The following is a 27,600-nucleotide window of genomic DNA, read 5'->3' as shown; positions in this document are numbered from 1 at the left end:
AACGTGTTGCGTGCGTCATGCTGGCTGGAACTTGAAGCTGTCACATTATTGCCCGCTGCGCAGCATGTGGTTCAAAGCGATCTCACATTCCTGAACGTAGCCTTTATCTTTGTTACATCCACAGAGCGTCGGGTTACGACAGGCGGACAGAAGCCTCACACACGCACACATCCACACAGCACAATATGGGTGAGTGTCCAGAAATATACTCATAAAGCCGCAAACCAAAAGAAGATAGCGGTATGTACGATGTGTTACAGTCTGTTCGAAGAGACGATATGTCCATGTTGTGTTTGCATGATTACAGATTTAAAATCTAAAATTATTATTTATTTAGCCTATGTATTGCAGTAAACTCTATTTTTTTAATTAGGTAGATTTACCTTAATTATTTTCGACAGGTTTAATAAAGAATCTCGCCTGACCTCTCAAACTTGTTACAAAATACGTACAGCAAGTACACAAACCTCAATGCATCATGGGAACTGTAGTTCAGCAAATAAGCTACACCCACACATTCCGCAATTAAATTCACTACAACACCCAAAATGCTGAGCGCGACTGTACGTCAATTGAAATCACAGTCGTATCTTCCAACATGGCGTCGCTGGGAAGGAGGCGCGGTGTCCCAGTAAGCAGGGAGAGGTCAGTTACTCCAAATTTTGGCTTTAATGTCAATTTATTTGTACAGGATATAGAGTTTTCTTAATGTCATATCCAGTTCCCGAACACGCACCTTATTTGGGGTTCAAAAGTTTTGCGCCAACGAGAGAAATTGTATTTTTTTTAGCCATGGTTAGCTGTCGTTAGCTACCGTGGTTAGCAGAGAAACAAACTAGCTGCTCATGTGATATTTGGAGTATTTCAGGCAAACTGTTGGAAATGTGGAGAGAAGTTGCATTTCAGCACGAGTCTGCTCGGAAACTAGTATGTTGTACCGAGGGGACGCTTAGTTCGAGGTCTGGCTGGGCTGCGAGAGTCCGCGGCTGGGAAAGTAATACGGTCCTGAACTTAACCGGACAGTCCTCCAAACTTTTAAGCATACAGGCGACTGAGGTGCTTATCTAGCCGCCGCTCAGGGACATTATGTTCCTGGTTAAAATCGTCGGGTAATATGTAGACTGTCACCTAGGATTAATAACCTTCACTTAGATGAGTTTTAATTGTTTGATGTGGAGCGTTTGACATTTCCTCGGCGGGATCTGGAGGACCTCGGTGTAAAATCAAAAAGCAACGGAGCAAAATGTATTTGTCACCACTTCACATGAGGCTGCAGTAGGTTTGTTGATAAAATGTTCAAATGAGTTATGGTCTTGATCCGTTGTAATATTTATTTATCAAAATATATTTTAATATGACATACATTTTACTAGAAAAATAATTTGTTACTTCCATAATATTTATTATGAAACGCTGGAATGAATCAAAATAATACACGAGCTTCAATTTTGAATTGAGGTATACAATTTTACCTGAAAATAACAACAACAAAAAACATTTAAATGACACAAGAGCTGCTAAATTTATCAAGTCAAAATCCTCCTGGTGGTTTTACTATTTACAGTATTACTATTAGAAAAGTGTTTCTCAGTCCTCACGCCCCCTTGTCCTGCATGTTTTGGGTATTTCCCTTCTGCCACACACACCTGAATTGTATCTCAGGGTGATTAACAGGCTTCTGCAGTTCTTGATGGTCATGCAATCATTTGAATCAGCTGTTCTGGAATAGAAGCACATCTAAAACATGAAGAGCAGGGGGACCAGAGTTGAGAAACACTGTATTAGAAAGAACCATTTGTTGCAATATTTAATGGGCTTACATAATGTCAACATTCTGTTTGAAATTCAGCCAGCCACATAATTCATGTTGGTCCTAAAAAGCTGGAATTCTCAAATTAATTTACATTGAATGCTGTGAAAAGTTATAATCCAAAATCACAAAAAACATGGTTAACTTCCCAGATGTCAAACATTAAGTAAGTGATCTTGATTTTTTTGTTTTTATTGGTTAGAGTAATTGTTAGTGAATTGGACAGCATGGGACATAAAGCAATTGTTTTTCGCAGTAATCTACAATCAGTTGCTTGCTGCTGCCGTTGGAGATTTTTACAGAAACAAAAAGACCTTTTGGATGCAAAAATATTGTGTGATAAATTACAAATTCTAGGTTGCAAAGGTTATAGATTCATGTACTGTTCTGTATTTGTGCTGTCTGCTTCATTACTTAAGAAAAATGTTGTTTTTAAGGTAAACAGAAATATGTGGGGCTAATGAGATTCCCAGAAACATAGAGTCGTGCAAGCACATTGACGTTTGCTTCATCAGCCACTTCTGACTTTCCAGAACTCCCAGAATGAGCTAAACCGGATGACAGAAAACCAAGACCAAGTAATGTTTGTTTATGCTGTGCTTGTTTACCCTCTGAAGTCCAAACTTGGATCTGAGAATCACATCAAACCCGACTTAACTGTTCCAAGTTCGTCAAGCAGTAATACTCACCAATTATTTCCAGTGACTGGATTAAGTCTCGATTGCAGTGAGCTAAGAACAGCATAGTTTCTCATCGTGTCGCAGTCTCGTACACTGCTTCGACGTGCTTGGGTCTGCTTGTTCTGTAAGTAAATCATTAAATGAAATGCAAACCATCAGAAACAGATTAAATTTTTACCACAGCTATGCCTAACTTCTTTATATAAATGAAAAAAAAACATAGAAAAAGAAGTATTATCTTTCAAGGCGGTGGTGGTTGAAAAACTTTACCCTGTGTATTTATTAAAAACCAATCATAAACATTTAAAATAAATTTTTTCTAAACATGAAAGAAAAGAGTGGATTTAACTGAGGATTGAGGAAACGTAGTTGTGTTGATGTTGACGACCAGATAGACGTGACATAATAATCTGAAGCTGTACGTTATATTATCACAATATCAGTGTGTTCAATATTCCATCAATAACTGGTGATATTTAGCAACAGGTGGGGTCTGGTCAGAGGTGTATATTTTATGCGTGGGAATTTTTGTAAAGGCAAAATTCTGATTTAAAAAAAAAAAAAAATTGATGAGGGAACACTACCTGTCAAATAAACTTCACACAATTCCTACAATTCCTGCATCATTCTAGCGACTCACATACCCCCCCCTCTCCCCAACACCCTGATCTGTTTCTGAGCAGGGCAGTGATGGCCGACTCGAACTGCTACATCGTGCACGAGATCTACAACGGAGAGAATGCACAGGACCAGTTTGAGTACGAGCTGGAGCAGGCGCTGGAGGCCCAGTGCAAATACATCGTCATCGAGCCCACGCGGATCGGCGACGAGACGGCCCGTTGGATCACTGTGGGGAACTGCCTGCACAAGACGGCCGTGCTGTCGGGCACGGTGTGCCTCCTGACGCCGCTCTCGCTGCCCATCGAGTACTCGCGCTACGTGGCGCTGCCAGCCGGCGCCCTCAGCGTGGCCTGCGCCGCGCTCTACGGCATCTCGTGGCAGTTCGACCCCTGCTGCAAGTACCAGGTGGAATACGACAGCCAAAAACTCTCACGGCTGCCCCTGCACACGCTGACCTCGTCGACTCCCGTGGTTTTGGTACGCAGGGATGACGTCCACAGAAAGAGACTCCATAACACGATAGCGCTGGCTGCTCTGGCGTACTGCGTCAAGAAGATCTACGAACTCTATGCGGTATGAGCACGCTCTGAAGAGAAGTTAAAAAAAAAAACAAAAAAAAAACATGAAAACGGAGAAGAAAACAAAAAAAATCAACCATAACAACAGAACCTGCAAGTGGGAGGCTCAGCTGTTAGCGCCACATGCGGCGGGCACTTCCATGTAAACTCTGATCAGAGGGATATAGTTAAAACTAGAGAAGTTCTTTTCCCACGTGTTTCCTTTACTAAGTGACGACAACACATAGTCATTTTGTGCCACCTCCCTTCTCTCCACCTTTGCCCCCCGACACACAACGAACGGGTTCGAGCAAAAGGGAATGGCTGCAGTTCCTCTGGACTGAATCGCTTTGGATTTGAAATGGGACGATGTGTTTTGTGTACCAGGCTTTTTTTTTCTTTCCTTCGAAGTTTTGCTGTACTCCTTTGTCGCTGATCATTACACCACAGTTTCATTAAACATTAGGATATTTCAAACGTACTTTTCTGTATTTTTTTCGCCCCCTTTTAATTCGATTCCCTCTGATGTCTGGAAGCTGATTCATTGACTGTCCTGCTACAGTGAACTGGTTTTAATGAATCAAATTAAGATCACATGAGAAGCTGATATAGCTGTACATCACATTAATGTTAAGGGGAGACACAATGCAGACGCTGTTGAACGCTGTAGATGTTACACTGACCTGAAAAGCTGTAAGCAGAAAACTAAAGGACGAGTCCAGCTCAGAGGAACCAAATGGAATAAAACAATTCAGACATAAATGTGTCGACTTTTCTCAAGAAACTAGTCGTATGTGACGTATAGTTCCTATGAACAGCTGAAATAACTCATTAAACACAGGACATTGGTGCACTTGTTTACTTTTGTTTTTGAGCTTCCTTAATCCAAATATGATCAAAACTATAGGCACTGCACAAGCTTTTAATCATAGCACTGATTTATTATTCCAGAGCTACTTTTGATGTGTTTATAAATGTCCTGTTGAAAAAGCCAGTTCTAAACCATCTAATCCCAAAGCTTCAGGAATAGAAGGGTCTGTTTGTCGGATGTTCCTAAAAACGCAGTTTAACGTCATCATGGACCGAGAGGGTGGCCACCAAAAATAACCCCCTCCTTCAAAAGCTGTGCCTTAAAGTTGCACCTGTGCTAAATGAGTTCTGGAGTTCAGTTTGATGGTCACATGAGACAAAGGATTGGACTTTTTGGCCACAAACACAAGAAGTGTGTTAGGAGGATTCAAGGTGAGGCTTTCAAATCTAATGACCAGCTGTCAAACATGGTGGTGGCAGCATCATGACTAGGCTCACTTTTTGTACAAGGTAAATATAATAATGAAGGAAAGCAACCTCTGAAAAACTTGTGCACACATTTCTTGTTTGGAAGTGGTTCCTGTATGAACTATCCCACAGGATCATAAACGGCCTTAACTAGATTATATTCATGTCGATGTACAGAATGAACTTGTTGCACTAAAAAACACAATTCGTTTAAAATGGTTTTTCTCTTGCCAGTGATGTGTTTAAATTTCTGTTTGGGTTATATTCTATAGTGCAGCAAATCAATTGTTTTCAATCCATCAACACGTGACATATTCAGATGTGGGGATTCAACACATCAACCTTTGCTGTCAAATACACCAGCTGATGAATTTGAAAAATCACGGAAGATGCAGAGCAATTAAATTTCCCCCCCAAATATAAAATGTAAATAAAGAAGAATCTTGTTATGCTCACCAATTACCGCAGCACTGCCTCTATGCATTCTGGGAAACAACCATTGCAAATTAGGGGAGGAAAGGCGGGGTAATTATTTCTTAGACGTCTTGCAACCAAACCTACCTATAGGAAAATGTTGTAGTCCACCAACCATTTATGGAGAAACAGTTGGTCTGATATTACAGGTGAGCACAGCATTTATGCAAAACATCAATTAGTCTTTGTGGGCAACTGCAACCAACCAGCTAATCCACCAACAAACGAATAAGATAAACAAACGATTTGTTTTAAACTACAACAAAAGCAAAAAGCGATGACATTCTTCATAAATGTCATTGACGTGAAACTACGCTTCCCACAATCCTGCGCGGCAGCTGTGCGCAGACCGACCAAGCCCGTGGAGAAACATGCGGATTGTTTTCAACCAAACAGGAAGTGATCTGTTTTACTGGTACACGCCTCGCTCTGTGTAGCCCTCCAAATCAATCCAGGTGAGTTTCTGACTAAATCTAAGCTGACAAGCTATCAACTGTTGTCAAGCTTATTTGCAGCATTGATTATAGCTAAAGTTAGCGTTACTGTTTTACTTTGTAGAGATAAATTGACGTGTGGGTTCATTACAGAGTAGTCCACGCCACTGTCACCATATGATGAAAAGCCTTTCAACATGTTAACATAATTAACAATAAAAATATGATCACTGCTGCCTTTGATAGACTAAAGGTCTTTTGCTCTTCCTTTTCCAGTGATTAGTCAGTCACCTTTTAGAGAGGAAAACATTTTCTGATTCATGTTTTGAAATTGCTTTCTTAGTCATGTCCATCTGTTAATATCTTTCAAAACTGTGTGTCTCAAATATACAGTGAAGTACTTTATATAAAACAGTGTTTATCATTATTATTATTAGTCAAAAAAATCTCCGAGGCGCTAAGTTGAGACGGTCAGAAATCTAATTTTGCACAAACTTTACTGCTTCAGTTTTTCTTGAGGCGATTTGCCTTGAGTTGCAAAGTGACCCTCATCTTCACTTTGTTTTAGCCTGGAAACAAAGCACTGTATTTGATTCATTTTGATTGTCTTTTAAATGGCTCAGAGGGGGAAGTGTTAATGAGCAGCATATATCTTTTTTCTAGAATGGTTTCCTTAAAAAGTGGGTGGTGGTTGAAATCATTCTTCTCCCACAAAGCATGGTTACTTTCAAGGATGTGAGTGTTGTAATTACTGCTTTGCATCACAGGAATTAATGTTTGCGGATCCCTAAAAATGCCCAGCTGGAGGCAGAACATCTAAAGATGGATGGAGTAATGCTTCAGAGCAGAGTTTTTCCTCTATGTTTATGCCCAATGAGGTACTCAGATTATATTGTAGAGGGTTGAAGTTCTTTTTCACCAATGAAATTGTGTATTTATTACTATTAGCTCTTCAGGACTTTGAAGCATTTCTTTGCTGGTTACTGCACTTTCAGTTCAAATAGATTAAATGCATTAATTTACCAACAGGAAGGGTGACTGTCAGACACAAAGTGCATCATGGGAGGAGCAGTGCTTCCTCTGGTTATAGCAAGTGTGGGAGTGTTGCTGCTGTTCCAGATACTTCTCCGCCTCAGACGGGGAGCATCCGTCCAGGGTGCGGTCGTGGTCATCACAGGAGCCAGTTCCGGGCTTGGAAGAGGTCAGAAGTTCGTTCATTTTTACTTTAGATGATCAGGACAAAGTCTCCTAACAATAGCTAACTTTTCAAAAACTTTTTATGGCGTAGAGTGTGCACGAGTCTTCCACGCTGCAGGCGCTCGGCTTGTGCTGTGTGGAAGAGACGCGGCTCGCCTGCAAGAGGTGGTGCAGGAGCTTGGTGGAAACTCAGCAGACGGTCGGCGCCAGGTAGGCGGACGTCCACACGAGCCGTGACGTTTTTCTCATCAAGTTGTATCTTGTCACACAAAAAGGCAAACTGGTGTAATTATTTTTTAAAGTTTGTACTGTTGTTTTAGTGAGAGAGGGGCAAAATCCTCTAATCTAGAGGGGAACAGTTTGATTTACCATCTTTGTTTTGTTTGTCCTGCAGACTTTCGCTCCCAGCACCGTCGTCTTCGACCTGGCCAGAGTGGACTCTGTGGCAAAAGCTGCCGAGGAGATCCTGAAATGCTACGGACACGTAGACGTCCTCATTAATAATGCGGGAATCAGTTACCGTGGCAACATACTGGACACCCACATGTCTGTTCAAAGAGATGTTATGGAAACCAATTACTTTGGTCCCATTTCTCTCACTCAAGGTTGGTAATGAGTTTGAGTTTCATTTTTACAGCTTACATTTTGATGTCACACTTGATATGGAAGCAATAGATCAATTTCTTTCTGCAAAAGGATTCATACCACTTTAACTTTTAACACACTAATTATTTTGGGGATGTTTATTTGCTAGACAAACACAAAGCAGGACATAATTGTGAAATGGAAGAGCAATTTGGGATTTTTAAAAAATATATCTATAGACCAAAAAAATTGGAAAAGTCTGGCTTGTATTCATGTTTACCCCTTACTCAGTCGATACTTTGTAGAACCATGACTCGCTTTCCCCATCTCCTGCAGCTTTACACGACCACATACTGAAATTTTGGCTTTTCTCCATTGCGAAAACAGCCAGAGTTCAGAGTGTTTGTGAGCAGCAAACTTCAAGTCTTGTCACAAATTCTTCACAGGATTTAGGTTGAAACTTTGATTAGGCCATGAACATGCTTTGATCTAAACCATAGTGCTGGATGGCGAGACTCTGAGCTAGTTTTAAGGTTTTCTTCCAGGATTGTCCTGTATTTGGCCCCTGCCATTAACTCTCACCAGCAACATACATAACTTTGTTTTTGGACATTTTTTTTCCCCCTTCATCTACAAGTGACCTAAACCCAGTTTGAAAGCAAAATCTTTAAGAGTAAGAAGCTGAAGGAAACTGTGTCAACATGAAGCACTATTGTCGTCTTTGCAGCTCTCCTGCCCTCCATGGTTCAGAGGCGCAGAGGCCACATCGTTGTCATCAGCAGCGTCCAGGGAAAGATAGCGATTCCTTACAGATCTGCTTGTAAGCATTTTAGTTTTCCTCCTTCAGGACAATGTTATGTAAAATAATCAGCCGTATCTGTCTTTTTCTTAAATCATATGACCAGATGCAGCATCTAAGCATGCCACTCAGGCCTACTTTGACTGCCTGCGGGCGGAGATGGGACACCTGGGTATCCCAGTAACAGTGATCAGCCCCGGGTACATCAGAACCAACCTGTCAGTCAACGCTGTGACTGGAGATGGTTCCACGTACGGAGGTGAGGCATTCAAAGAGCAATCACTGTCTTATCGTATAGAGCAGCTGTCAAATGACTTAATGAAAGTATCTGAACTGTTTTTCTGTATTAACATACTCATCCAGTTGTGGATAAAACCACAGCGTCGGGTTGGGACCCCAGAGTTGTGGCACGCGCGGTTCTGAAGGCTGTCCGCCTGAAGAGCAAAGACGTGGTTTTGGCCGGACCCCAGCCCACTGTGGCCATCTACCTCCGCACACTGTGGCCCGCGCTCTTCTTCAAACTCATGGCGTCGCGGGCTCGCAAAGAGCAGAGGCGCAAAGACGAGTGACGCGGCAGCTGAAGGGGATTACGTACGAGCGAGTCGGGCCAAACTGGGACTCTGGACGCTTGAGGTCAAGCATGTTTGAAGTGGACAGAGTGAGCTCTTTGGCAATTCTTCACGCAGAAACCAGGGTGTTTTTTTTTTTTTGCATAATGTTACCTACTGTTAAAATGCTCTGGAACTGATCAGGTGAGCCCGGCTGCTTCCTGCTAGAAATGACGTCAGAGTATGACCAGAAATCTGTTTCAATGTCATTTTAAATGTCACATCATTATTTATCATAAACAGAAGAATCAGAGACCAAATGATACAGGAGATGAGGTGATATCAACTGCTTGCAGTTTTGTTATATGACTAAATCTGATCACAATGGATAAAACTCCTCCATGTTTTGGTTCTGACCCCATCAGCTTAGTTTTCAGGGATTCGTTTTAAACACAAAGTCATACTCCGTTGGCACATTTTCTCCTTAAGGGAGACAGTTTATCTCCATTTCCTGTTTAGCCTCAATAATGCATTTTTCAGCCTCCTGCATTCAGTACATTTCTGTTGATTTACTGTCATTTTCCAACATGCATACAATTTGGAGGTGTGTGTGCACAGATCTATGGGGGAAAGCATGTTAGTCATACAACTATTTATTACTGCAAATTTGAATTGGTGTGGTGTGAAAGGCTTGCAGATAAAAAGAACATTTTCACAACTTAAAGTTCACCTAAATCAGGTGTTTTAGTATTTATGGCAGATCATTGGATCAGTGAAAACATCCCACATCTGGGACAATCAGCACAAGAAATGACAAGCAGATGTTGCATCTATCTTTATACACTGAATAAAAACAGCTCTTACAAAACTTAAAACAGGTTTATCCTTTTAAGATGACACCTTAATATTAAGTTAAACAGAGAAAAACACTTTAAGAAATGTTAATAAATAGTCCAAATATCATTTTTTTACATTATGTTACACGAGCGCAGAGAATATTGGAATTAACATTTGTACAAATCCTTCAACGGAAAAAGACAAAACGTTCCAGATTAAAATACAAAACCCGCCATTTATTCCTTATACATATGTATATAGAGAGACTCTAGTGTCACAAAATGAAGCTAATTTTTGATGTCCTCCACATCGCAGAGCTTCCACAATGTGAAGTCAAAGCCACTGAGGCGCCAAAAGAAACGCGACGTCTTCAAATTACTTTCGTCGAATGACGATAAAAAGCTGTCCTGCAGTTTGTACTCTAACCGCGCAGAAGATGTTTGCAAATATAAACCCTGAATGCACCAAGCGTGGGCTAACGGCAGGATGCGTTGCAAAACGCTGCACGGATAAAGGGGAACCTGTTGTCTTAATTAGAATGACATGATGTCAGAGTACGAACAAGTTCAGAAGCCAATCATGTTGATTTCAGCTATGGTGTTTTAGTACAATTTAGAAACAGTCAAAGAGGGATTAACTTTCAGGGAGTTGTTTTAATTAATGATGAAAAAAAGGGGGAAGAAAAAAAAAAACTTAAGCTAAGAGTCTACTATGGCTTTAGTGTTTGATCCAGTTACATTCTTCTCAATGTTTGCTTTTACGCTTTTTCAGCTACGTGTAAACTAAACAGAAACATGGCTGATGGGGGGGAAAAGCACCACAGAAGTAGATTCACGGTTAATAATCTCAATAATCCAGGTGCATCCATATCGGGAAAAAACCATTCAAAACCTGCACAATTCGTATAAAATAAAGCGCCAGCTGGTGAAATGTAAAAAAAAAAAATTAAACAGCTGAAATTTGTCTTTTCAGCTTCACGCTAAAAGCAAACCACTGACACTGCTATTTGAACATTTTGTTTTTTTTTTGTGATCTGCAAAATACTGACAAAGCGGCTCATCTCAGCTGATCCCAAGCCTGCAAGCTACAAAAATATCACTTAATTAACAAGCTGCCATTCGGTGAGCGGCTGTAAGAAACGAAGCCAGGTTCAAACCGAGCCAGAAAACTTGGACCGATATGAAGGACGTGCGAAATGCGGGGCACGACGATGGACGCCGTTGCCGGTTTGTGCTACACGTCTACAACTTAATTAGAGCGAGTACCTCACCGTGTTCAACCTGAGACTCACTGCTAGATGCTAGAAAGAAAGAAATAAACCACGCTTCAGCCTGGGCTCCTGCACATTTTGATGGATTTCCACATTTTTGGGGAGTCGACGTAAGAGTAGAAAAACACACGAGACGTACAGAGGCGGATGAGACAGACTGGTGGAAATATTTTTGTTCCTAGAAGATGAGGCTGTGTTTTGTAAACACGGTGATTCATCTAAAGTGTTTATGATTTTAAAGGGTGTTTTTTTTTTCTCTTTCTTTTTACCTTAAAGAACAGTTCAGAGGAAACCGGAAGCTCAGGTTCCTCTGTTATTATTGCACTTATACTCCAGGGCAGGGATGGCTTTAAGGGGGGGAGGTCAGGCCGTCTCCACGGCGATCCGAGGCGGAGGGACAGCCGTGCGTCCTCCAGATGGCTCTGTTAATCACGGAGGAGGGATGGAGGGCTCGGTGACGGCCAGCTCCTGAGCCAGGTCATTGAAGCGAGCGATGTAGTCCACGCTGCTCTCGCTCATCATGCAGGCAAGCTGAGTGTCCATCTGCAATCCCAAACAACAAAAAAAAGAAAATAATTTTGAGTTCTACTTCCACAAATTATGATTATATTAGCAATCGATTATTCTGACAGTCGCATTAAAACATAAAAAAAATCAGCACATTCTGCAGATTTTTCCATCTAACCACGATCCTAGAAATACATAAAAAGTACAAATAAACAATTCAATTCCTTTTTAAATAAGAAAATAGACATTTATTGACTAAAATGCAATAATGTGGCATTTCTTTATGTTTGATCATCTGTAGCAAAGGTGATGTTAAAAGTATCTAAAAACATACTTTTAACATCAAAATGTTTACAGCTCATCCCGTTCTGCTCGCCTTAGCATCAACAGAGTGTAAGGGAAATCCATTGGTTTATTTATTTATTTTTTAATTAATATTTGGACGGTAAAAAGTGCCTAAAGAGCTGGTTAAATCATAAGTGATGAGTCACATTCACTAACAGTTTACAACACTTGTTCTGCTGGTCGTCACCACCTTTGTTCACACTGAGATGTGAGGAGACGACTTGAGGATGAGTAAATGTGGAAACGAGATGAGGAAGATTGTTTTTTTGTTTTGTTTCACCTCTGCCACGTCAGGAAGGCCACGGGACTGAAAGGAGTCATGGGAGTTGCAGTCCAGGAGACTAGGACCGAGCAAAGCGGTGCCGCTTGAGGGGCCAGAGGGGGTGAGGGTGGTCCGCCTGCTCTTATCAGGGGAAACCATGCTGGCTGGAGGGGGAAAAAGAAAAGGAAAGCAGCCGGGTGACTATTCAGAGCAGCAAATATGAGGAACGAAAATGTTTGTCTTTTCATCTTTGGCCATTGAAGCTGAGATTCTGTCACGTTAAAGTATAAACACCTGAAAGCAAAGAGCTTTTTTAAAAATTAACTCCTACTATGATTGTTGTTCTGATTTTACTTAAAGGTGATGCAGCATGTTGAATTTAACCGACATGTTTCTAACCTTGTGGAAACACAACAAGCTTTTTAAAAAGGAATAATTTATATATGAGCAGGTTAAAAAAAAGGCTTACATAGGAGGCAGCCCAGCGTGGAGTCTGAGGAGTCGCTGGGGTACCACTGGGGGTCGTGGCTGGGCGACGGGATCCAGCCCCTGGACGGGCTGACCGAGGGAGACGAGGCCAGCAGCTTGGAGGGGTCGCCGTTACCCAGCTTGGCTGGAGAGAGAGCAGCCTCCTCACCTGCAGGAAAACACGACATGTTTTTATTACCACATCAATAACAAGGCAAATAAAAGGGTGGAAAAAAAAACCAACAGCAGGAAAGATCCCTCAGATTCTATCACAGAACTCTGATGGTTCTCCCTTTTTTTTAAAGAGTCGGCATGTGGGAGTCTGAACGACACGCACCGTAGTTTGTTGAGTTAATGGCGAGCTCGATTATGGAGTCGCTGATGTGCGTCTGGGGCTCGCCGGGGGTGAGGGCCTCTTCCGGGGGGCCGGGCAGAGAGATGTCGAGGAGCGAGGCGACGCTGGGCGGGGACAGGAGGGAGTCCCCGCTGCCTGCCCCGCCAGGAGACGGAGGAGGCAGGCCGTTCTGTGGAAACGATGACCGTCATCATTCAGCCCAGTGATAAAACACACAAGAGGAAACGGATTGAAGGAGCAGATGTTTCTGTAGCGGGTCTCAACAGCGACACATTTCCCATGTAAAAAGACTCCAACATGAATTTATAATTTATTGTTTTTAAAATACAAAAAGAAACAGCTACAAAAGCAATTTCTAGTCTTCAGGTTGGACGGACTGAGGGATGGACGTATTATCTTAACCACATATATGTAGGATGAGCAAAAGCTACAATATTTCCACAATGGGTCTCATTTAAATCCAGAACCTGTATGAAACAGTAAACAAGCAATGAACAAAGGTCAAGACGTAGGGCACAAAGAGAAGGGAGAAATGAAAGAACGATAGGATCTAGGAAAGAAGGAAGTGAGATGGGATACAAGGGAAGAGAGACGATCTTCTTTATAAAAACCAACACAAAGTGCTCCAATCGGTGCAAAAGAAATGCAGATATCCATCATGCAAACAACAAGCAGGGATATAAAGTATTAAACATTCTTTATATGTGCAAAATTCTCCAGTTCCATAATTTCAACCCTGAAAAGCATTTATCATGACTTGACATTAACCTATAAACACCTTTAAGCCTGTTTGCACATTTATTGCATCAGTTCTTTAATGAGATCAACTGGAAGGTGTTGGTGAATATCTGAGTGTGTGTGTGTGTGTGTGTGTGTGTGTGTGTGCTGGCTGCGTACCTCTGGGACACTTTGCTGGAGGAGCTGGGCGTCTGGTGCAGCATCAACAATGGGTGTTGCTGCGAGGACGGCAGCGTTGACAGCCAGGGAATCCAAGTCCCGACAGGGGCTGCCTGGGATGATGCCTGCGGACTTCGCTGCCAGGTCGATGGCGCCTGAGAGAGCGTCTGTCAGGAACACGGAGTGCACCACATTTCAGCATTAGCATGAGAACATCAGTGGGAACTGAAATTAGTGTCAAGACTGGGGGGGGAGTCATGCTGTGAAATAAATCGCTGAGTGAAGAGTCGTACTGGAGAGCTGGCTGGGTGCTGCTGAGCTGGACGCAGGAGGTGAAGTTTTGGTCATGGGAGGGCGGGAGGTCGGAGCCAGGCGAGTGTTGATTGGCCGGAAGGATCCGGTTCCTGGGGGAGGAAACAGGAAGTGAGCGAGCAGGCGCTTGAAGTTGTTGTTGTAAAAGAGGAAATTGAGCCATTTATTTAACTGCGACGTAAAAAAATAAAATAAATAAGCGGTTTTACCCATCAACACCCAAGAACTGGAAATATACTTACTAATATAGATCGATATGAGAAAAAACGTGTCTGAAGTACCTGTGGCGGAGGAGTTGGAGAGAATGGAGAAGGAGCAGACGTGCTGAGGAGTGTCTCCTGTCGTCCTGGGCAGAAGGGTTCGCTGTGAACCACAAAAAATGCACAAAATTAAGATTTTAAGTGACCAGTCAGGCTCATTTTTACAGATCCGCCAGAAATATCAAGCTGGGCTTCCCATTAATACCTGAACTACGAGAGGTTTCCGAAACTGCCTGTTCCGAGGTTTTCTCTGTCTGGAAAGGAAAAGATCTGACTGCATCTGAAAGACAGGAGCACCCTGGTTAGTACTGGGGCTTAGAGAATGAATGAAGACGTCATGTAACGGGATGTCGAAGTGATGCGTTGCTCGCTCTTACGCTGATGGAGTCCAGCTGCTGCCTGAAGGCCAGCTGGGCTTCCTTGTTGGGGGAGAACATCCGGCTGTGCCGCGAGCTGTTGGGGGGCAGCGTGGTGGGAACGGCGAACACGCTGCCCTCGCCGTCGCCAGGCGATCCCAGCAGAGACCGAGGCAGGTTGCGCCCACCTGGGGGAGGCGAGGAAACAGAAACGCTGTGAGTAAGTGTGCTTCCCGTCTCCGACAACTGTTAAGTTTCCAGTCGGCTCCAGACATTGTTGTCGTATCGGTGCCACGAAAGTCAGAAATACCAGAGGCAGCAGCAGCAGCCGCGTTCGGCGGGTGGGTCCTGGCGCCCCGGACGGACGCCTGCTGCCGGCCGAAGCTGGGGCTGCGGACACCTGCGACCGGACTCTTCCCTGGAGGCGTTAGCGTCTGGTTCTGTTCATCCGGACCAGCCTTAAGAGGAGACGTGGCGGTGGAGCACACCTCCGGAGCCTGCGCATCAAAAATGCAAATCGATACTAAATGTTGTTACCAATTCAGGTGTTTCTACTGCACACAAGCACGTAGCCAGATATCTGGGGAAACTGAGGCATTTTCATTCACTTTGGCCTTCTGTCTACATGGAAACTCAGTTTAATATCGCTAAAAACGATTATTTATAAAAACTCTGACCAAAGTGGAGATTTGAGAAAACTCCATATTTGTGTTTGCGTGTGCCTGCGACAAACAATGTGTCAATATATCCACACACTTACTTGTGTTTTATTAACTTTGCATTCTAATAAGTAGTTCAACATATATGTCTTTCCATAGAAATGGCTCTCTTGGAGCCATGTTTAATTCCTAACAGGAAGTTGTGGTTGTTTTGAAGCAATCTGATTGGCTGACATTCTTTAGCTCTGCACTACACTGCCTCCTATAGGCGTGGCATGGTTAAAGCAACGCTTAGGGGCAGATTTGTGCAGATTCATGTGGATGAAAACTTTTCTGAAACCAATCTGAAACCAAAAAATATATTTTTTTAAACAATGCGGTGAAAATATCAGTGTTTTTAAAGACCTGGCCTGCGTGTGGACAAGGGATAAGATCATTAACAACAAAAACTTTTCTGGTTTGTGCTAAACCTTTAAAAGGTTAAGAGTTAGTGCTCTCTTGTGTTGGTGGTCTTGAAATCGTGACGCACGAATAAATACTTTGTGATGAAATGAAAGAAATCTAATTAATTGAGATCGCCATAGTTGTGCTCTGTACTTGTTACCTTACACTTTGTTTTTAAGGTCGATCCAAATCATTCCACATTCAACCTTTTATCCCTGCATCTCCAGCACCTCAACTCTTTGCTGTTAGTAAAGCCACACACACTTCTATCCAGAAAACATCTGGTTATCTTTAACCTTAAACAGGAACTATAATGTATAAAGGTTGTTACATGTTTGGGTCCTTACCAGAGGTTTAGGGTTGATCTCGGTGGAAACCAGCTTCAGCAGGCAGCGTAGAACCCTGTGTGTCCTGTTGGGTTTGGGCGCCTCTTGCCCGTTCTCCTGGTTGCCGGAAGGAGCTGCGGTCGGCTGCCACTCGTACTCCAGCTGCAGCTTCCCCGGCTTCCCGAACATCAGATAGAGCTCAGCCAGGGTGACGTTCTCGGCGTCACGGGCGCTCCAGCCCTCCTCTCTGATCTGTTCCACGCTGCGTTCTTTAGCTGGCGGTGCGGCGCCCTGCGACGCGCTCTCCTCCGAGCTGGTCGCCGTGGGTTTCGCTGACGGAGCCTGGGTTAGATCTGAAGAAGAGCCGCCCGACTGCTGCTCCTCTTTGCACTGCTCTGATTGGGTTTCTGCACCGCCGTTGACCTCCGGGCCAGCCTCTGTAGAACCCGTGCCATTGCCCTCTTCTGTCTGGTGACAGGAAACAGAAACAGAGGGAGGTTTCTTCTCCTCCACCTTTCCGGAACCGTCTGGAGACGGTTCGGGGTTGGGGGGCTCAGTCCGGCGGGCATCAGCGTTGGCAGCAGCAGCTGTGGAACCTCCCCGTCCCGATTTGTTGCCGCCCCGCGGAGGCGGAGCACTTTGGATGCCCAGGATCTGGACCGCCGGCAGCTCCTTGGCATTGGGCCGGCTCTTGCCGCTCTCTAACCAATGGACGGTGCAGGAGGCCTTGGAGTGGACCACCCGAGCCACGCCAGGCAGCGTGGTCAGGGTGCTGCTCTCGGCAGGGAACAGAGTGAGCTCCTGCTGCTGAGCTTTGTTGGGGGAGTCTGGGCTGCTGCTGCCGCCCTCTAGAGCCTCCCTCTCCATGAGACTCTTCAGCTGGAGAAACGGCATTAAGGACAACAAACGGCACCACAGATTAAAAACACACTCTGGGATCTTTAGCGCGATGAGGCAAAGGCGGCTTTTCATGAACGGCCTCTAAAATGGAGAGGCAAACAGCGACACGCAATGTGTTTTCTAGGATACAATTCGCTGGTCTTGGTACGCCCACTTCTGTTTGAGATACTCGATGAGGCAGGAGACTTTCCTGTGGAGCTCCACCACCATCCTGCGGTGGAAAAGACAAAACAAAACATTTAGCTGCTGGTTTTCAAGTTGATGCGATAAAGAATGCCTCGTTTACATAATAGATTTTACACACATGACGCAGTCGATCCCAAAATCATTCACACCTCTGGCAGATTTACGTTTCAAATTATTTTCATTCAACCAACAAGTTTCTTTTTGATCGGAAATAAAAAGGGTGTCTATAAATTGTATTTACATTTAATAATAATAATAATAATAATAGAAATTATTATTATTAATAAGAAGTTATTAATAATTTTACCAAACATGAGGAAGCAGCATTCAGTTTCTACTACCCACAAATCTGGATAAACTTTCAACAAACTGCAAAGATGCTGAAACACTGAGTTCCTTTAAATCAAGGCTAAAAACCCACCTGTTTAGAGTTGCCTTTGATTACTAGTAAGCAGAATACTAATTGACATATTTAATGAAAGCATGACATTTAAAATTGAAATATTACATCATAATTGACAGAAATAAAAGAAAATATCCATCTGTGTAATGTGTCTTACTTAAACCACAAAGCTCCAAAAATAAATAGGTTTTTCAACAACATTGAAATTTACTGAATGGGTTGGAATAATTGTAGAAAAAATGTTCTAAAAAATCATTAAAGAATGGGGCAAACATGCCTATGATTACTGTACACAAATGTCTAAATGGAGCCTAACTGTAACCTCAGAAGCGTGCTACAGCTGCAGACAGGGAACATCTGAAAAACTAGATGAAAATACTCAAGCAGGAAATCAAACCGCTTCCTTTTCAAAAAAAAAAAAAAAAAAGGTGATGAATCACTGAACTTCGCAGCTGGAAAATTTTAACAGAAACGTCTAAGTAAACGACACCAGTCATGTTCCCTTTTTCTCTCATCACGAATTACAGAAATGAGAGAATTAAATAGTAGCAGGGCAACATGACTCCAGATGTAACACATTTATTTATATAAACTTTAGGATAATAATATGTTGTTGTTTTTTTAACATCTCCTACCTGAGGCGAGGATTGTAGGCCAAACTCTGAACACGGGCCCAGGAGTGGTTACTGCGCGGTTGGAGCTCCACCGCCACCTTCAGAGGGAGACGAACCGGCTTCTGATCCTCTTCATCGCTCACCCCTGCAGAAACAGGAACGAGCGGCAGAAATGAACACAGCCTTTAGTTTTATACACATGGAGAATGAGAGCGGCCAGACAGTCGCTAGCATTTCATCCGTCTGGCGTAATGTGGACAAAAATTGTAGAGGGAGTTCTGTTTTTATTTTTCATTTTGAAGTGATTATTCCAACTATTCTTATTTGATGACGTTTAACCGTTTTGTGGAGAGCATGTTTGGTGTTTGCATGCTCACCGTCTGGATCGCAGAGTTTCTTCAGTGCGCGACACATGGGGGCTTTGATCCGGAGGTTTCTCCCCTTGGAGCGCACGGTGGTGGCTCTACGTAAACAGAAATAATTGTTTTTGTTTTTATTAGTAAAAGTTCATTTAACTACTTGTCAGTTCTCTTGATGAATCCTTACCCCTGCTGGATGAGTTCGTTCAGCTTTGCCACGTTCTTCTCATCCATCACTGTCAAACGCAAAACAACAAACCAGAGAGCGAGTTATGTCATCGTCCCAGAGGTGTGGTTGTCCCCCGTGACAGGTTTAATTTTAATCCCATCCCTCGTGTCCCGGCCAAATGAATCTAACAAACACAGTTCCCCTGATTTTATTGGGATTTTATGTGACAGACCAACACGACGTAGACCATAATTTCATGTAATTATTCTTGGTTGTTCAGAAAACTTGAGCAGAAAAGTTAGGCTACGTTTACACAGCAGGAATATGCATAGTAGTACGGGGGCCGGCGGGTAGGGCTGTTGTAAACGAATATTTTAGTAATCGAGTAATCTATCGATTATTCTTACGATTAATCGAGTAATCGGATAAAAAAAATTATAAAATGAAATATTGGTAAATCTGGCATAATACCGGTGTTACTATCAGATATCAATATCAGTCCAATTTTTCATATTTGAGCATCCCTAACAGTTGCTTTTTTGTAGTTTAGAAAACTAACCTGTAACAATAATAGCTCACTTTCTAAGTTAACCAGAAGAAAAGTTATAGAAAAATCTGAAATTATATTGAATTTAATAACAAAGAGGCAGGCTCACAAATATGCTTATAAAAATGTCTACAATCCAGCTTTTAGTTTATGTATTCATCTTCAGTGAGTTTAATAGATTAATTAAACTCACCTTGCCACCTAACCTGTCACGCTTTGGGTTTGAAAATACGGGAAATGCCGCCTGGAGTGGGAGGAGAGGGCGAATGAACGAACGTGGGGTGGAGGGGAGGAAATAGACCAGCGGACTGACGAACCGTTAGACCGGGGGACGAACACGGGGGGAAGCAATACGGGATATTTACGACACCTTCACTGGTCACACTCAGAAACTCATCTACCAGCCATGTACGATGCGCTCCGCCACCCGTTTCTTCAGACCGGGATATGAAATGTATTGTGCGGTTCGTCGGTAAAGCTACATTTACACGGTAAGCATCAGCTACTCAGCCGCCCGCCCTGTTCAGGCTATCCGCTCACCTCAGCGCTCTTCCCGCCGTTCGCTTTCAACCAGCAGCCCCGGAGGAGAAATGCTGCCGTACTCCAGGCATTCCCCCAGTCATTTTAAGGATGCTCATTGGTTCCCCAAAAAACGATAAAAAGTCGGGCATTATCATCAATCAATAAAATCCCTACGGGCCAATCTTGAAGATTGGACTTTATGCCGCTGAGACTTAGCTTTTGTCAACAACTCAAAGGCGGAAGTGAGAGCTCCGCGCAACGCAAATGAAGTCCCGGCCGGAACACGGTGCGCTAACTAATAAAACATAAATTAACGAAGCTTCGAGGCAGGTAAATTTTCCTCGAGGAATTTTAGTAATCGAGGTACTCGAATCATTCGAGGAATCGTTTCAGCCCTACCGGCGGGAGATACAGATGTTATCGTTTCCTTTTCCTTCCACCTCACATTCAGGTGCTGCTTTGTGTTGGTCTGTCACATAAAACCCCAATCAAAATTGACTGAAGTCAATGTGAAACAGCCGAAGAGTTGCAGATACTTGTGCAAGGCGCTGCAACACGGAGAACGGTTCCCACTTACGTCCTCCGACTTTTTTGCGCAGCTCGGCGTAGCAGATGAGGCCATACAGCTCTTGGGATGATTTTTTCAAAACACGGGAGTAAACTGAAAAGAAAAAGAGGGTACACGTGTCACATGTGTGATGCAAATGGCACTGCGTATGCTACGCAAAGATAACCCAGCCATAACACAGAGAGGACACGACTTCAGCCTTATCTGCTAAACCTCTTTATCTTGTGCTTAAAGGGAAGTCTGGCCAAAGAGAATAAATGCCATGCAGAAGATGTTAAATATATTCATGTTTAATTTATGTGCTGTAAAAGGTCTCATTAAAATAAAATGCACGTTCATGAAAATTGAGGACCCCCCCCCCAAGCAGAAACCAGGAAACTCAACCTCGCCCTTGTCCGCCTGCTGAATCTAACATCGCGTTCAAGTGACAAACAGCTCCAACTTGATGGCTCCAGCAGCCGTAACAGGTCAGATATGATGACAAACATCCTCCAGATTTGACCGGCTCCCTGTCAGCTCCAGCGTTTGTGGATGAAGGCAAGAAAGGGAATCTCACCGTTGGCAAAGTCGATGTGTTTGGAGATCTTGTGCCAGGTGCGGTAGTAAAAATGGCGGACCTGCTCTTTGTTCTTCACCATGTTGGCCGGCTTCCCCCTTTTTTTGTACTTCATTGCAATGTTGTTCTGGATTGCCTCGAAGTCCTTCCCGTGCTGCGGGACAGGAAGAGCGACGATGAGTGGAAAACGGAAATCACATGCGGGATTCGCAAAGTCGCTCTTGGTGCGAGTTCTCACCTCGTAGAGCCCCTCGAAGAAGCTGTTTTTGTCCTCCGCGCTCCAAGACTCCCACTGCCGACGGGCTCTCTTCTGGTTCCCACCTTGCTCCTCTTTCTCAGCGGGCCCCTGGCCCCCCTTAGGCGTCTTGGAAACGCCTCCTGTGGAGCTGGCCACAGATTGCCCCACTGCCCCATGGGAAGAGGAACCATTTTCTGCCCCTGTGATGCACAGAAACAGAGAGAAACTCAATTGATATTAAGACCCAAAAGAGCAGATCAACTTAAAAACACCAGGATATTTTAGGCTAAGCCGCCCGTCTAATTTTTAAAGCTTAAAACCGACTATTTTCACAACAAAGGTGATTTGGAGGATGTTAAAATGAATGCCCACTAAGCCGCAGACTTTCACTACAGCGTCCAACCTGCAGAGCTTCACATCTCTGTGGTTGAGCTCTGGCAAGCAGGCAGGAAAAGCAATCAATCCCCTCAGCCAGGCCTGTGACGAACTGGTCCAAAAGCAACCGCGTGGTGGGCTCCGCTGGCCAAATTTTTACCCGAGCACAACGCCAGGTGTCATTAAAGTACGCACCATCTCAGTTCAGGTTTCAGAACTGTGACGTTACGCAAACTAGATTTCAGGCAGAAAAAGTGGGGTTCATTTCCTAAAGCGAACGCGTTTGAATGCAAGCAGGCAGCGGCTTAAAATAGCTCTCTTCAAAAACAGATGTGCACGACAATATCAATAAGAGTTATATTATGGCTAAAGCATCAAACAAATGCATACAAGAAAATAGCAGCTTTTTTTCCCCCTCAACCAGCAGTAAGTGGAGGAAAGCCATTAGTCAAACTTGTTAAAGCGGACCAATTCTTCTCACTCTAAACATTTAATTCGGTTTGATCTAAAGGGCCAACACTTTTAGAGCTGCTTTTAGAAAGAAAAAATATGAACCAGAGCCAAAGCAAACCTGCCTTCTTCTGAACAATTTCCTAAACGGCAGCAGCTCAGAGCCAGCATCTCAAAATGCACAGAAGCTGGATTTTCCTGTACATATTTACTCTGAACTGGTCACAAAAATCGTCCTTATTGGCACAAATCAAAGTGATAAAATCTGCCTTTAGTTAGCATGAGGAAGGAAGCCTGATAAATAGCTGTTAGTAATCCAATCCAAACAGAAACCCTTAAGTTTGCTACAGAAAGTAGCCAAAACTTGGCTGTCCTTAAAAAAAGAAGAAAGACTCCATTTTGTTCAATGAATATTTCATGTATAATGCTTTCAATTTCAACATGCCAAGTAATAAAGTTGCCCAGATGGATTGATTCTTAGTGTCCAAAGTGAAGGAGATACTAAAACTCAGGGACAGTGATGTTAAAAAAAAAACAAAACAAAACAAAAAAAAAAAAAAAAAAACACAAGTGCGGGAAATGTGGGTTAATTAATGATAAGAAATGTAATATTATCCAAAACGTTGTACTGTGCCAGCATTACTACATCACTGCACCGGATTTCTCCAGTGTTACTGGCAGCAGTGATGGTCGGACTGATTAAATGATTCACCAAGCCATAAAAGCATCCACACTGAAAACGCACTTTATTGCTGCCGCTCTTTGTTGACCTGCGTGAAACGTGAAATACAAACACAACTGGCAACACCAAATCTGAAACATGGAGTGCTGCGACAGGCTGAATCAGTGGATCGAGAAGCAGATGTGATGTTTCCACGGAAATGTAAAATCATCTCTTTTAAAATCATAAAAAAAAAAGAAAAAAGAAAAAGCTTTTTTACACTGCCATTTGTACCAACACACAAGGTGAAAACCATGTGCTTGAATAGTCAGCCACCTCATTTAAATCCAGGAGGAAGGTGGTGGGAGACAACAGAACCAGCGATGCAGATGAGCTGAAGGTCGCTGCTAAAGTCACCCGGGCTTCCTCAACTCTTTGGCAGAACCACAGGTTAATGAAATTCATGCCACGCTGCATTGATGCAGTAATTCATGCAAAAAAAAAAACAAAAAAAAAAAGTGGCGAGCAAGCACTCTTCAATTGGCTAAAATTTCTTCACAAGAAAGATTACGTAATGTTCTATTTTTAAGATAAACTGTATTTTTACTAAACTAACACACATAATCTAATACGAGCTTCTCCAAGATGAAAATTCAATTACAGACATAAAATATTCTGATTTTAGCTGTAATTTTCCTTCCATGTTCATGGGGGGGGAAAAAAACAATATGGTTTCTGCAGCTCCATGGAGGTGTGTTAACGGTGCCATTGTTGCCAGTTTCTGGGCAAGTGTGACTGCAAATAGTCGGGGAACAACCTGATAGAAATCTAAGTTCTGGTCTCTCCTCCTTTTTTAATAGAATGATGTTGCAACTTAAGCTGGAGCTGCCAGAAGTGCACCCGGTGTTAAAAAAGCAACAAAAACACTCAATTTTACACATCAAAGATAAACAAACTACACTGCTTTAACACACACTGCTGTGACACGACTAAAAGTAGGAGCAGACCACCTGCTAATCCAGCCTCTGCCCACTTTTTTATTTGGGCTGATCAGCCGCTGTACCTTTCGATTTTGCCCCGCCGTGTCCATTGATGGTGGATCCGATTGAATCCTTCCGTATCCGTTTGCTGGGAGGTCGGACGCTCGATCGCAGAAAATGATGCTGGTCGTGACACGGAGGGGTGGATTCCGCGGAGCTCTGGGGCTGCTGGTTCGAACCCGTTCCGGTCCGGTCCGGCGGGGATCCGGGGAGGACCGGGGCCGGACCCGAGCTGGGACCCGTGGCTGATGGATTAAGAATTTCCACTCGCTCCTCTCCCTTTGTACTGCGCTCGTCGCTCGCCTGCTCTCCGCTCTCCTCCTCGTCGCAGCCTTCGAGCCTTCTGGACGGATTCGGCTTCCCATCGACACCGATCCCCTCCCTGGAGCCCGGTGTCATGCTGCCAGGGACACATTCAGAGGGAAATTGTTCAATTAGGAGCGAAGCGTTGGGCAAAATTAACTTCTAAAGACGACGGTCACTGTCTCTCAACATGGCCGCCGCTGTTTGTTTCAAATCCCTTCTTCAGTCCCGTCAAAACAACGCCAAATTTATAAATTAACCAAACTGAAATACATCGAAATTAATAACGGAAGCTGTTTGGCGACTGGCGCGGGTGTTTTACCGAGAATCGTTCGTCTTTAACATGCAATAATATCCGTAATAAATCAAACTAAATTCAAACGCGAGCGCTTTTCAGTTTAGCGCCCTGCAGAAACGACGACGAGAGGAGCCCGTCGCTGCATTCGACCTCTAAATAAAGTGTTTATTTCAACCCCGTTTTTACCCATTTTCGAGCTCTTCGGAGGTGGAACACGTCTTCTTTCTCTTCACCATGAGTCCGACCGCTTTACTTGGCAATTACCGATCAAATTGAGCATAATAAAGCCGAAAGCGATCCCTCTGCTGCCTGCCCTCTTCTTGCTCCTGCTTCGACTGAGCTGAACTCTGCGCAGTTCAACTGTTTTCCATCAGCAACAACATAACTCGATGAGCTTTTCCCTCGCAATAATAAATGCAAATAGAAAACAACTTCCAAATTTAATATATGCATCTTCAGATGTGGATGAGCAATTTCCAAACCCTTCAGTCAGCCGAGCCCGTTTAAAATGAGAAGTATGCATAGTTACACTAACATGACTGCCTATAAGACTTGACAATACGTCACAATCGCCTGCAGAAATTATATCAGCATTACAAATTATTTAACACACATATTTCAGCTTTATTTAATGCTTAAATTTACTGCTTAGTATTCCCCTACTTATATTTAATACATTTCTCAAATGGACGCCAATCAATCTTTGTGATCACAAATGAAACATTAAGTCCAGACATTTTACCCTTGAATGACAGTGCAATAAGAAAAATCAGTTCTCTCATTCTGTGTAATCTTCTGTAATCCTGCGATATAATCGTGCTATATTACCCAAGTTGTGCAGTACAAACTGCAGTAAAATAAATAGAAACAAATGAATATATTTATATTAAAAAAAATTTAAGCATGCCTAATCTGAAAATGAAGAGGCAGCACACTTTTTGTAAGGGGACACAAAATATTTAAATCCCTCCAAGTGTCCCACCTTATGGTTGATCAGGTGTAAAACATAACTCTGGTCATTCAGAGGGTCAAAAACTGTTATATATATATATATATAGTTTTTATATGAACTTATCTTCCTGTATTTTATAACAGTTGCAACAAAGGCAGAGTTGTGCGCCAATAATTGCGTGTTTCACCTCTTTAAAACCTTCTTAAAAGCTGGTTGTATGTCAGCAAAACACTTACACAAAGAAAGCGAACGTTATCCCACAAAATTAAAAAACATTTTTCATCCTTGACATGCAACTATCCAATGAGCTTTGAGCTTCCTATATTCTCTCAACAGATTTGCTATTATAATACAATGCTAAAAACACACAGAAGAATTACGGTTATGTAATAATGAGCTGTTCGCATGAATTGTTCTTTATATGGGCACTGAAAAACATTTTTAAAAGAACTCTCAACATGCATAAGGTGCTACCTAGCATAGCTGCTAATGCTGTTAGGTTAGCTAACGTTAACGCTAAGTCGTTGAAAAAAACACTAAAAGGTTGCTAAACCGCCTAACTACAAAAATACAGTTTTAAAAAAATAGATCCCAACCCTGTTAGTTTTATAATAATTCGCAGCTGAGTTGAAGCATTACCTGAAGTTGAAGCTTCCCAATGGTATTACTAACCGAGAGGGAGGCTAGCATTGCTAACCGTCTGCAACCTGGTGCCGATGACAGCTCCCGGGGAGGCGCGAAGTCCCGCCTACTACAACTCAAAACAAAAGCAGTGATTGGTTCACTGTTTAGGAGGGCGGCGGTTTGAAAGCTAACTGATAGCAAGATCCGCCAACCGTTGTTGAGGGAAGACTCACAAAGAACCAATTGTGTTTTTCTTCCTGTCATGCCCCGTGAATTGTCCGATCAGAAACTTTGAAGATCAAAAGCAGTTTTTACTCTTTTGATTCCAATCGTGTTGTATCTCAACATTTTATTGAATAAACTGTAAAAAAAAAAAAAATCCTTCTTCCAGAATTAGTTCCTCCCAGATTGACTTTTGACCACCAAAAATTCAACGGGTGGAATCTGGAGGATATGTTTGAATTTTTTATAGGCGTATCCCGAAAAACGCAGACGAAAGAGCAGTAGATTCTCCGTAAGGGTTCGGATCGTATGTCAAAGTCGCCGCCATATTGTGAGTGGCGTATTTTAGCATGTTCTGTTTAAAGGATTTTAAGTAAAACTGTTTTATTGTCTGGTCTGTGGTTACAGTGTGAGTTATTTCAATATTAACTGAATAAATGATAAAATATATCATTTAAAAATCAATACCAGGGCAGTTATTTTGTAGAGAAGTTTTTATTTAATCATGTTTACATGCCTAAAAACTCTGTTGCTCAGAACCATTTGTTGAAGCCCAGATGATTATGTCATGACTTTAGAAGTTTCTCAAAGGTCAGTCTGCTACTTTTGAATGTCACAGAGGCACACTTGTGAATCTTATTTTAGAAGAAAATGGTAACGGCTTGATCCCTACTGAGGGAACCAGCATTATGGTGTGTAGGTGTTTGGCTGCAGAGGGAACAGGTGGAAAGAACATTATCAACAAATCAACAAATATTACAGCAGCATCTCCAGAAATCAATCAGAAAGTTAATACATGGAAATAAATGGGTCTTCCCATAGACAACGGTCTTAATCACACTATCAAATTAGTTATGTGTGGCTTAAGGTCAACAAAATCAGTGTTTTGGTTAATCAACACAAAGTTGATCTAAGTCTGAGCAAACAAATTGTGAGCAGAACTAAAAAGATAAGCAAGGTTCTGCTGAGAAATGGCCCCAAATTCCAGCATGGGAGAAGCTTGTGGAAAAATGCCAAAACATTTGACCCAAGTCACATAGTTTAAAAGACAATGCCACAAAACACTAAAGAAATTTAATCTTAAAAGGTGTTTTATGATTATGTCGAACTCAAATTACTGTAAGTTTCATTTTTTCTGTTTACACATATGAGACAGTTTAAGTATAAGTGCCTTGAAAAAAATAGCTTTTCCAAGGGGATCTTGCCACTCACAATATGGCAGACACCTTTACGTAAATATAAAAAATATATATAAGCAATTTAGCATAGGTTGTAGTGCATATGGTAAAGAGCTTTGTAAGGTTATTTCCTCAAAAACATTGGTTTCCGAAG

At 42.7% G+C, this 27,600-nt stretch overlaps 3 protein-coding genes across 7 annotated transcripts; 2 read left to right on the top strand and 1 right to left on the bottom strand.

Annotated features, from left to right (window-relative positions):
* The first annotated feature begins 48 nt into the window (after positions 1-48).
* tmem11 (transmembrane protein 11) lies at positions 49-4,149 on the top strand. Of its 3 annotated transcripts, none has more exons than XM_015013809.2 (2): positions 49-189; positions 3,174-4,149. In XM_015013809.2, exon 2 carries the CDS (start codon positions 3,181-3,183, stop codon positions 3,688-3,690), a length of 510 nt encoding a protein of 169 aa, XP_014869295.1. In that variant the 5' UTR covers positions 49-189; positions 3,174-3,180; the 3' UTR covers positions 3,691-4,149. The 3 variants fall into 3 exon arrangements, with proteins under 3 accessions (XP_014869295.1, XP_087864383.1, XP_014869293.1); XM_088008257.1 differs by having other exon boundaries at positions 92-240; XM_015013807.2 differs by lacking the exon at positions 49-189 and adding an exon at positions 528-645.
* Positions 4,150-5,768: 1,619 nt separating this feature from the next.
* Positions 5,769-9,858, top strand: dhrs7b (dehydrogenase/reductase (SDR family) member 7B). 2 transcript variants are annotated; one of them, XM_088008256.1, is made up of 7 exons: positions 5,769-5,875; positions 6,884-7,055; positions 7,143-7,261; positions 7,446-7,656; positions 8,364-8,456; positions 8,542-8,694; positions 8,799-9,858. In XM_088008256.1, exons 2-7 carry the CDS (start codon positions 6,914-6,916, stop codon positions 9,002-9,004), a joined length of 924 nt encoding a protein of 307 aa, XP_087864382.1. In that variant the 5' UTR covers positions 5,769-5,875; positions 6,884-6,913; the 3' UTR covers positions 9,005-9,858. The 2 variants fall into 2 exon arrangements, with proteins under 2 accessions (XP_087864382.1, XP_014869291.2); XM_015013805.2 differs by lacking the exon at positions 5,769-5,875 and adding an exon at positions 6,427-6,732.
* Positions 9,806-26,515, bottom strand: cramp1 (cramped chromatin regulator 1). 2 transcript variants are annotated; one of them, XM_015013804.2, is made up of 20 exons: positions 26,062-26,515; positions 23,893-24,269; positions 21,344-21,543; positions 21,106-21,259; positions 20,559-20,642; positions 18,931-18,979; positions 18,762-18,847; positions 18,406-18,529; positions 17,311-17,392; positions 16,303-17,160; positions 15,163-15,349; positions 14,874-15,040; positions 14,702-14,776; positions 14,518-14,599; positions 14,218-14,328; positions 13,925-14,091; positions 13,010-13,196; positions 12,674-12,841; positions 12,223-12,368; positions 9,806-11,633 (listed from the first exon to the last, which is right to left on the bottom strand). In XM_015013804.2, the coding sequence occupies exons 2-20, from the start codon at positions 24,266-24,268 to the stop codon at positions 11,520-11,522; spliced, it is 3,417 nt and encodes a 1,138-aa protein (XP_014869290.2). In that variant the 5' UTR covers position 24,269; positions 26,062-26,515; the 3' UTR covers positions 9,806-11,519. The 2 variants fall into 2 exon arrangements, with proteins under 2 accessions (XP_014869290.2, XP_014869289.2); XM_015013803.2 differs by lacking the exon at positions 26,062-26,515 and adding an exon at positions 24,657-25,155.
* Positions 26,516-27,600: the final 1,085 nt, after the last annotated feature.

Source organism: Poecilia mexicana, unplaced genomic scaffold, assembly GCF_051168715.1.
Source record: "Poecilia mexicana isolate PSO_F unplaced genomic scaffold, ASM5116871v1 scaffold_8, whole genome shotgun sequence".
In the NCBI taxonomy this organism is placed as follows: Eukaryota; Metazoa; Chordata; class Actinopteri; order Cyprinodontiformes; family Poeciliidae; genus Poecilia; species Poecilia mexicana.
This window is presented reverse-complemented; position numbering and strand designations above follow the sequence as displayed.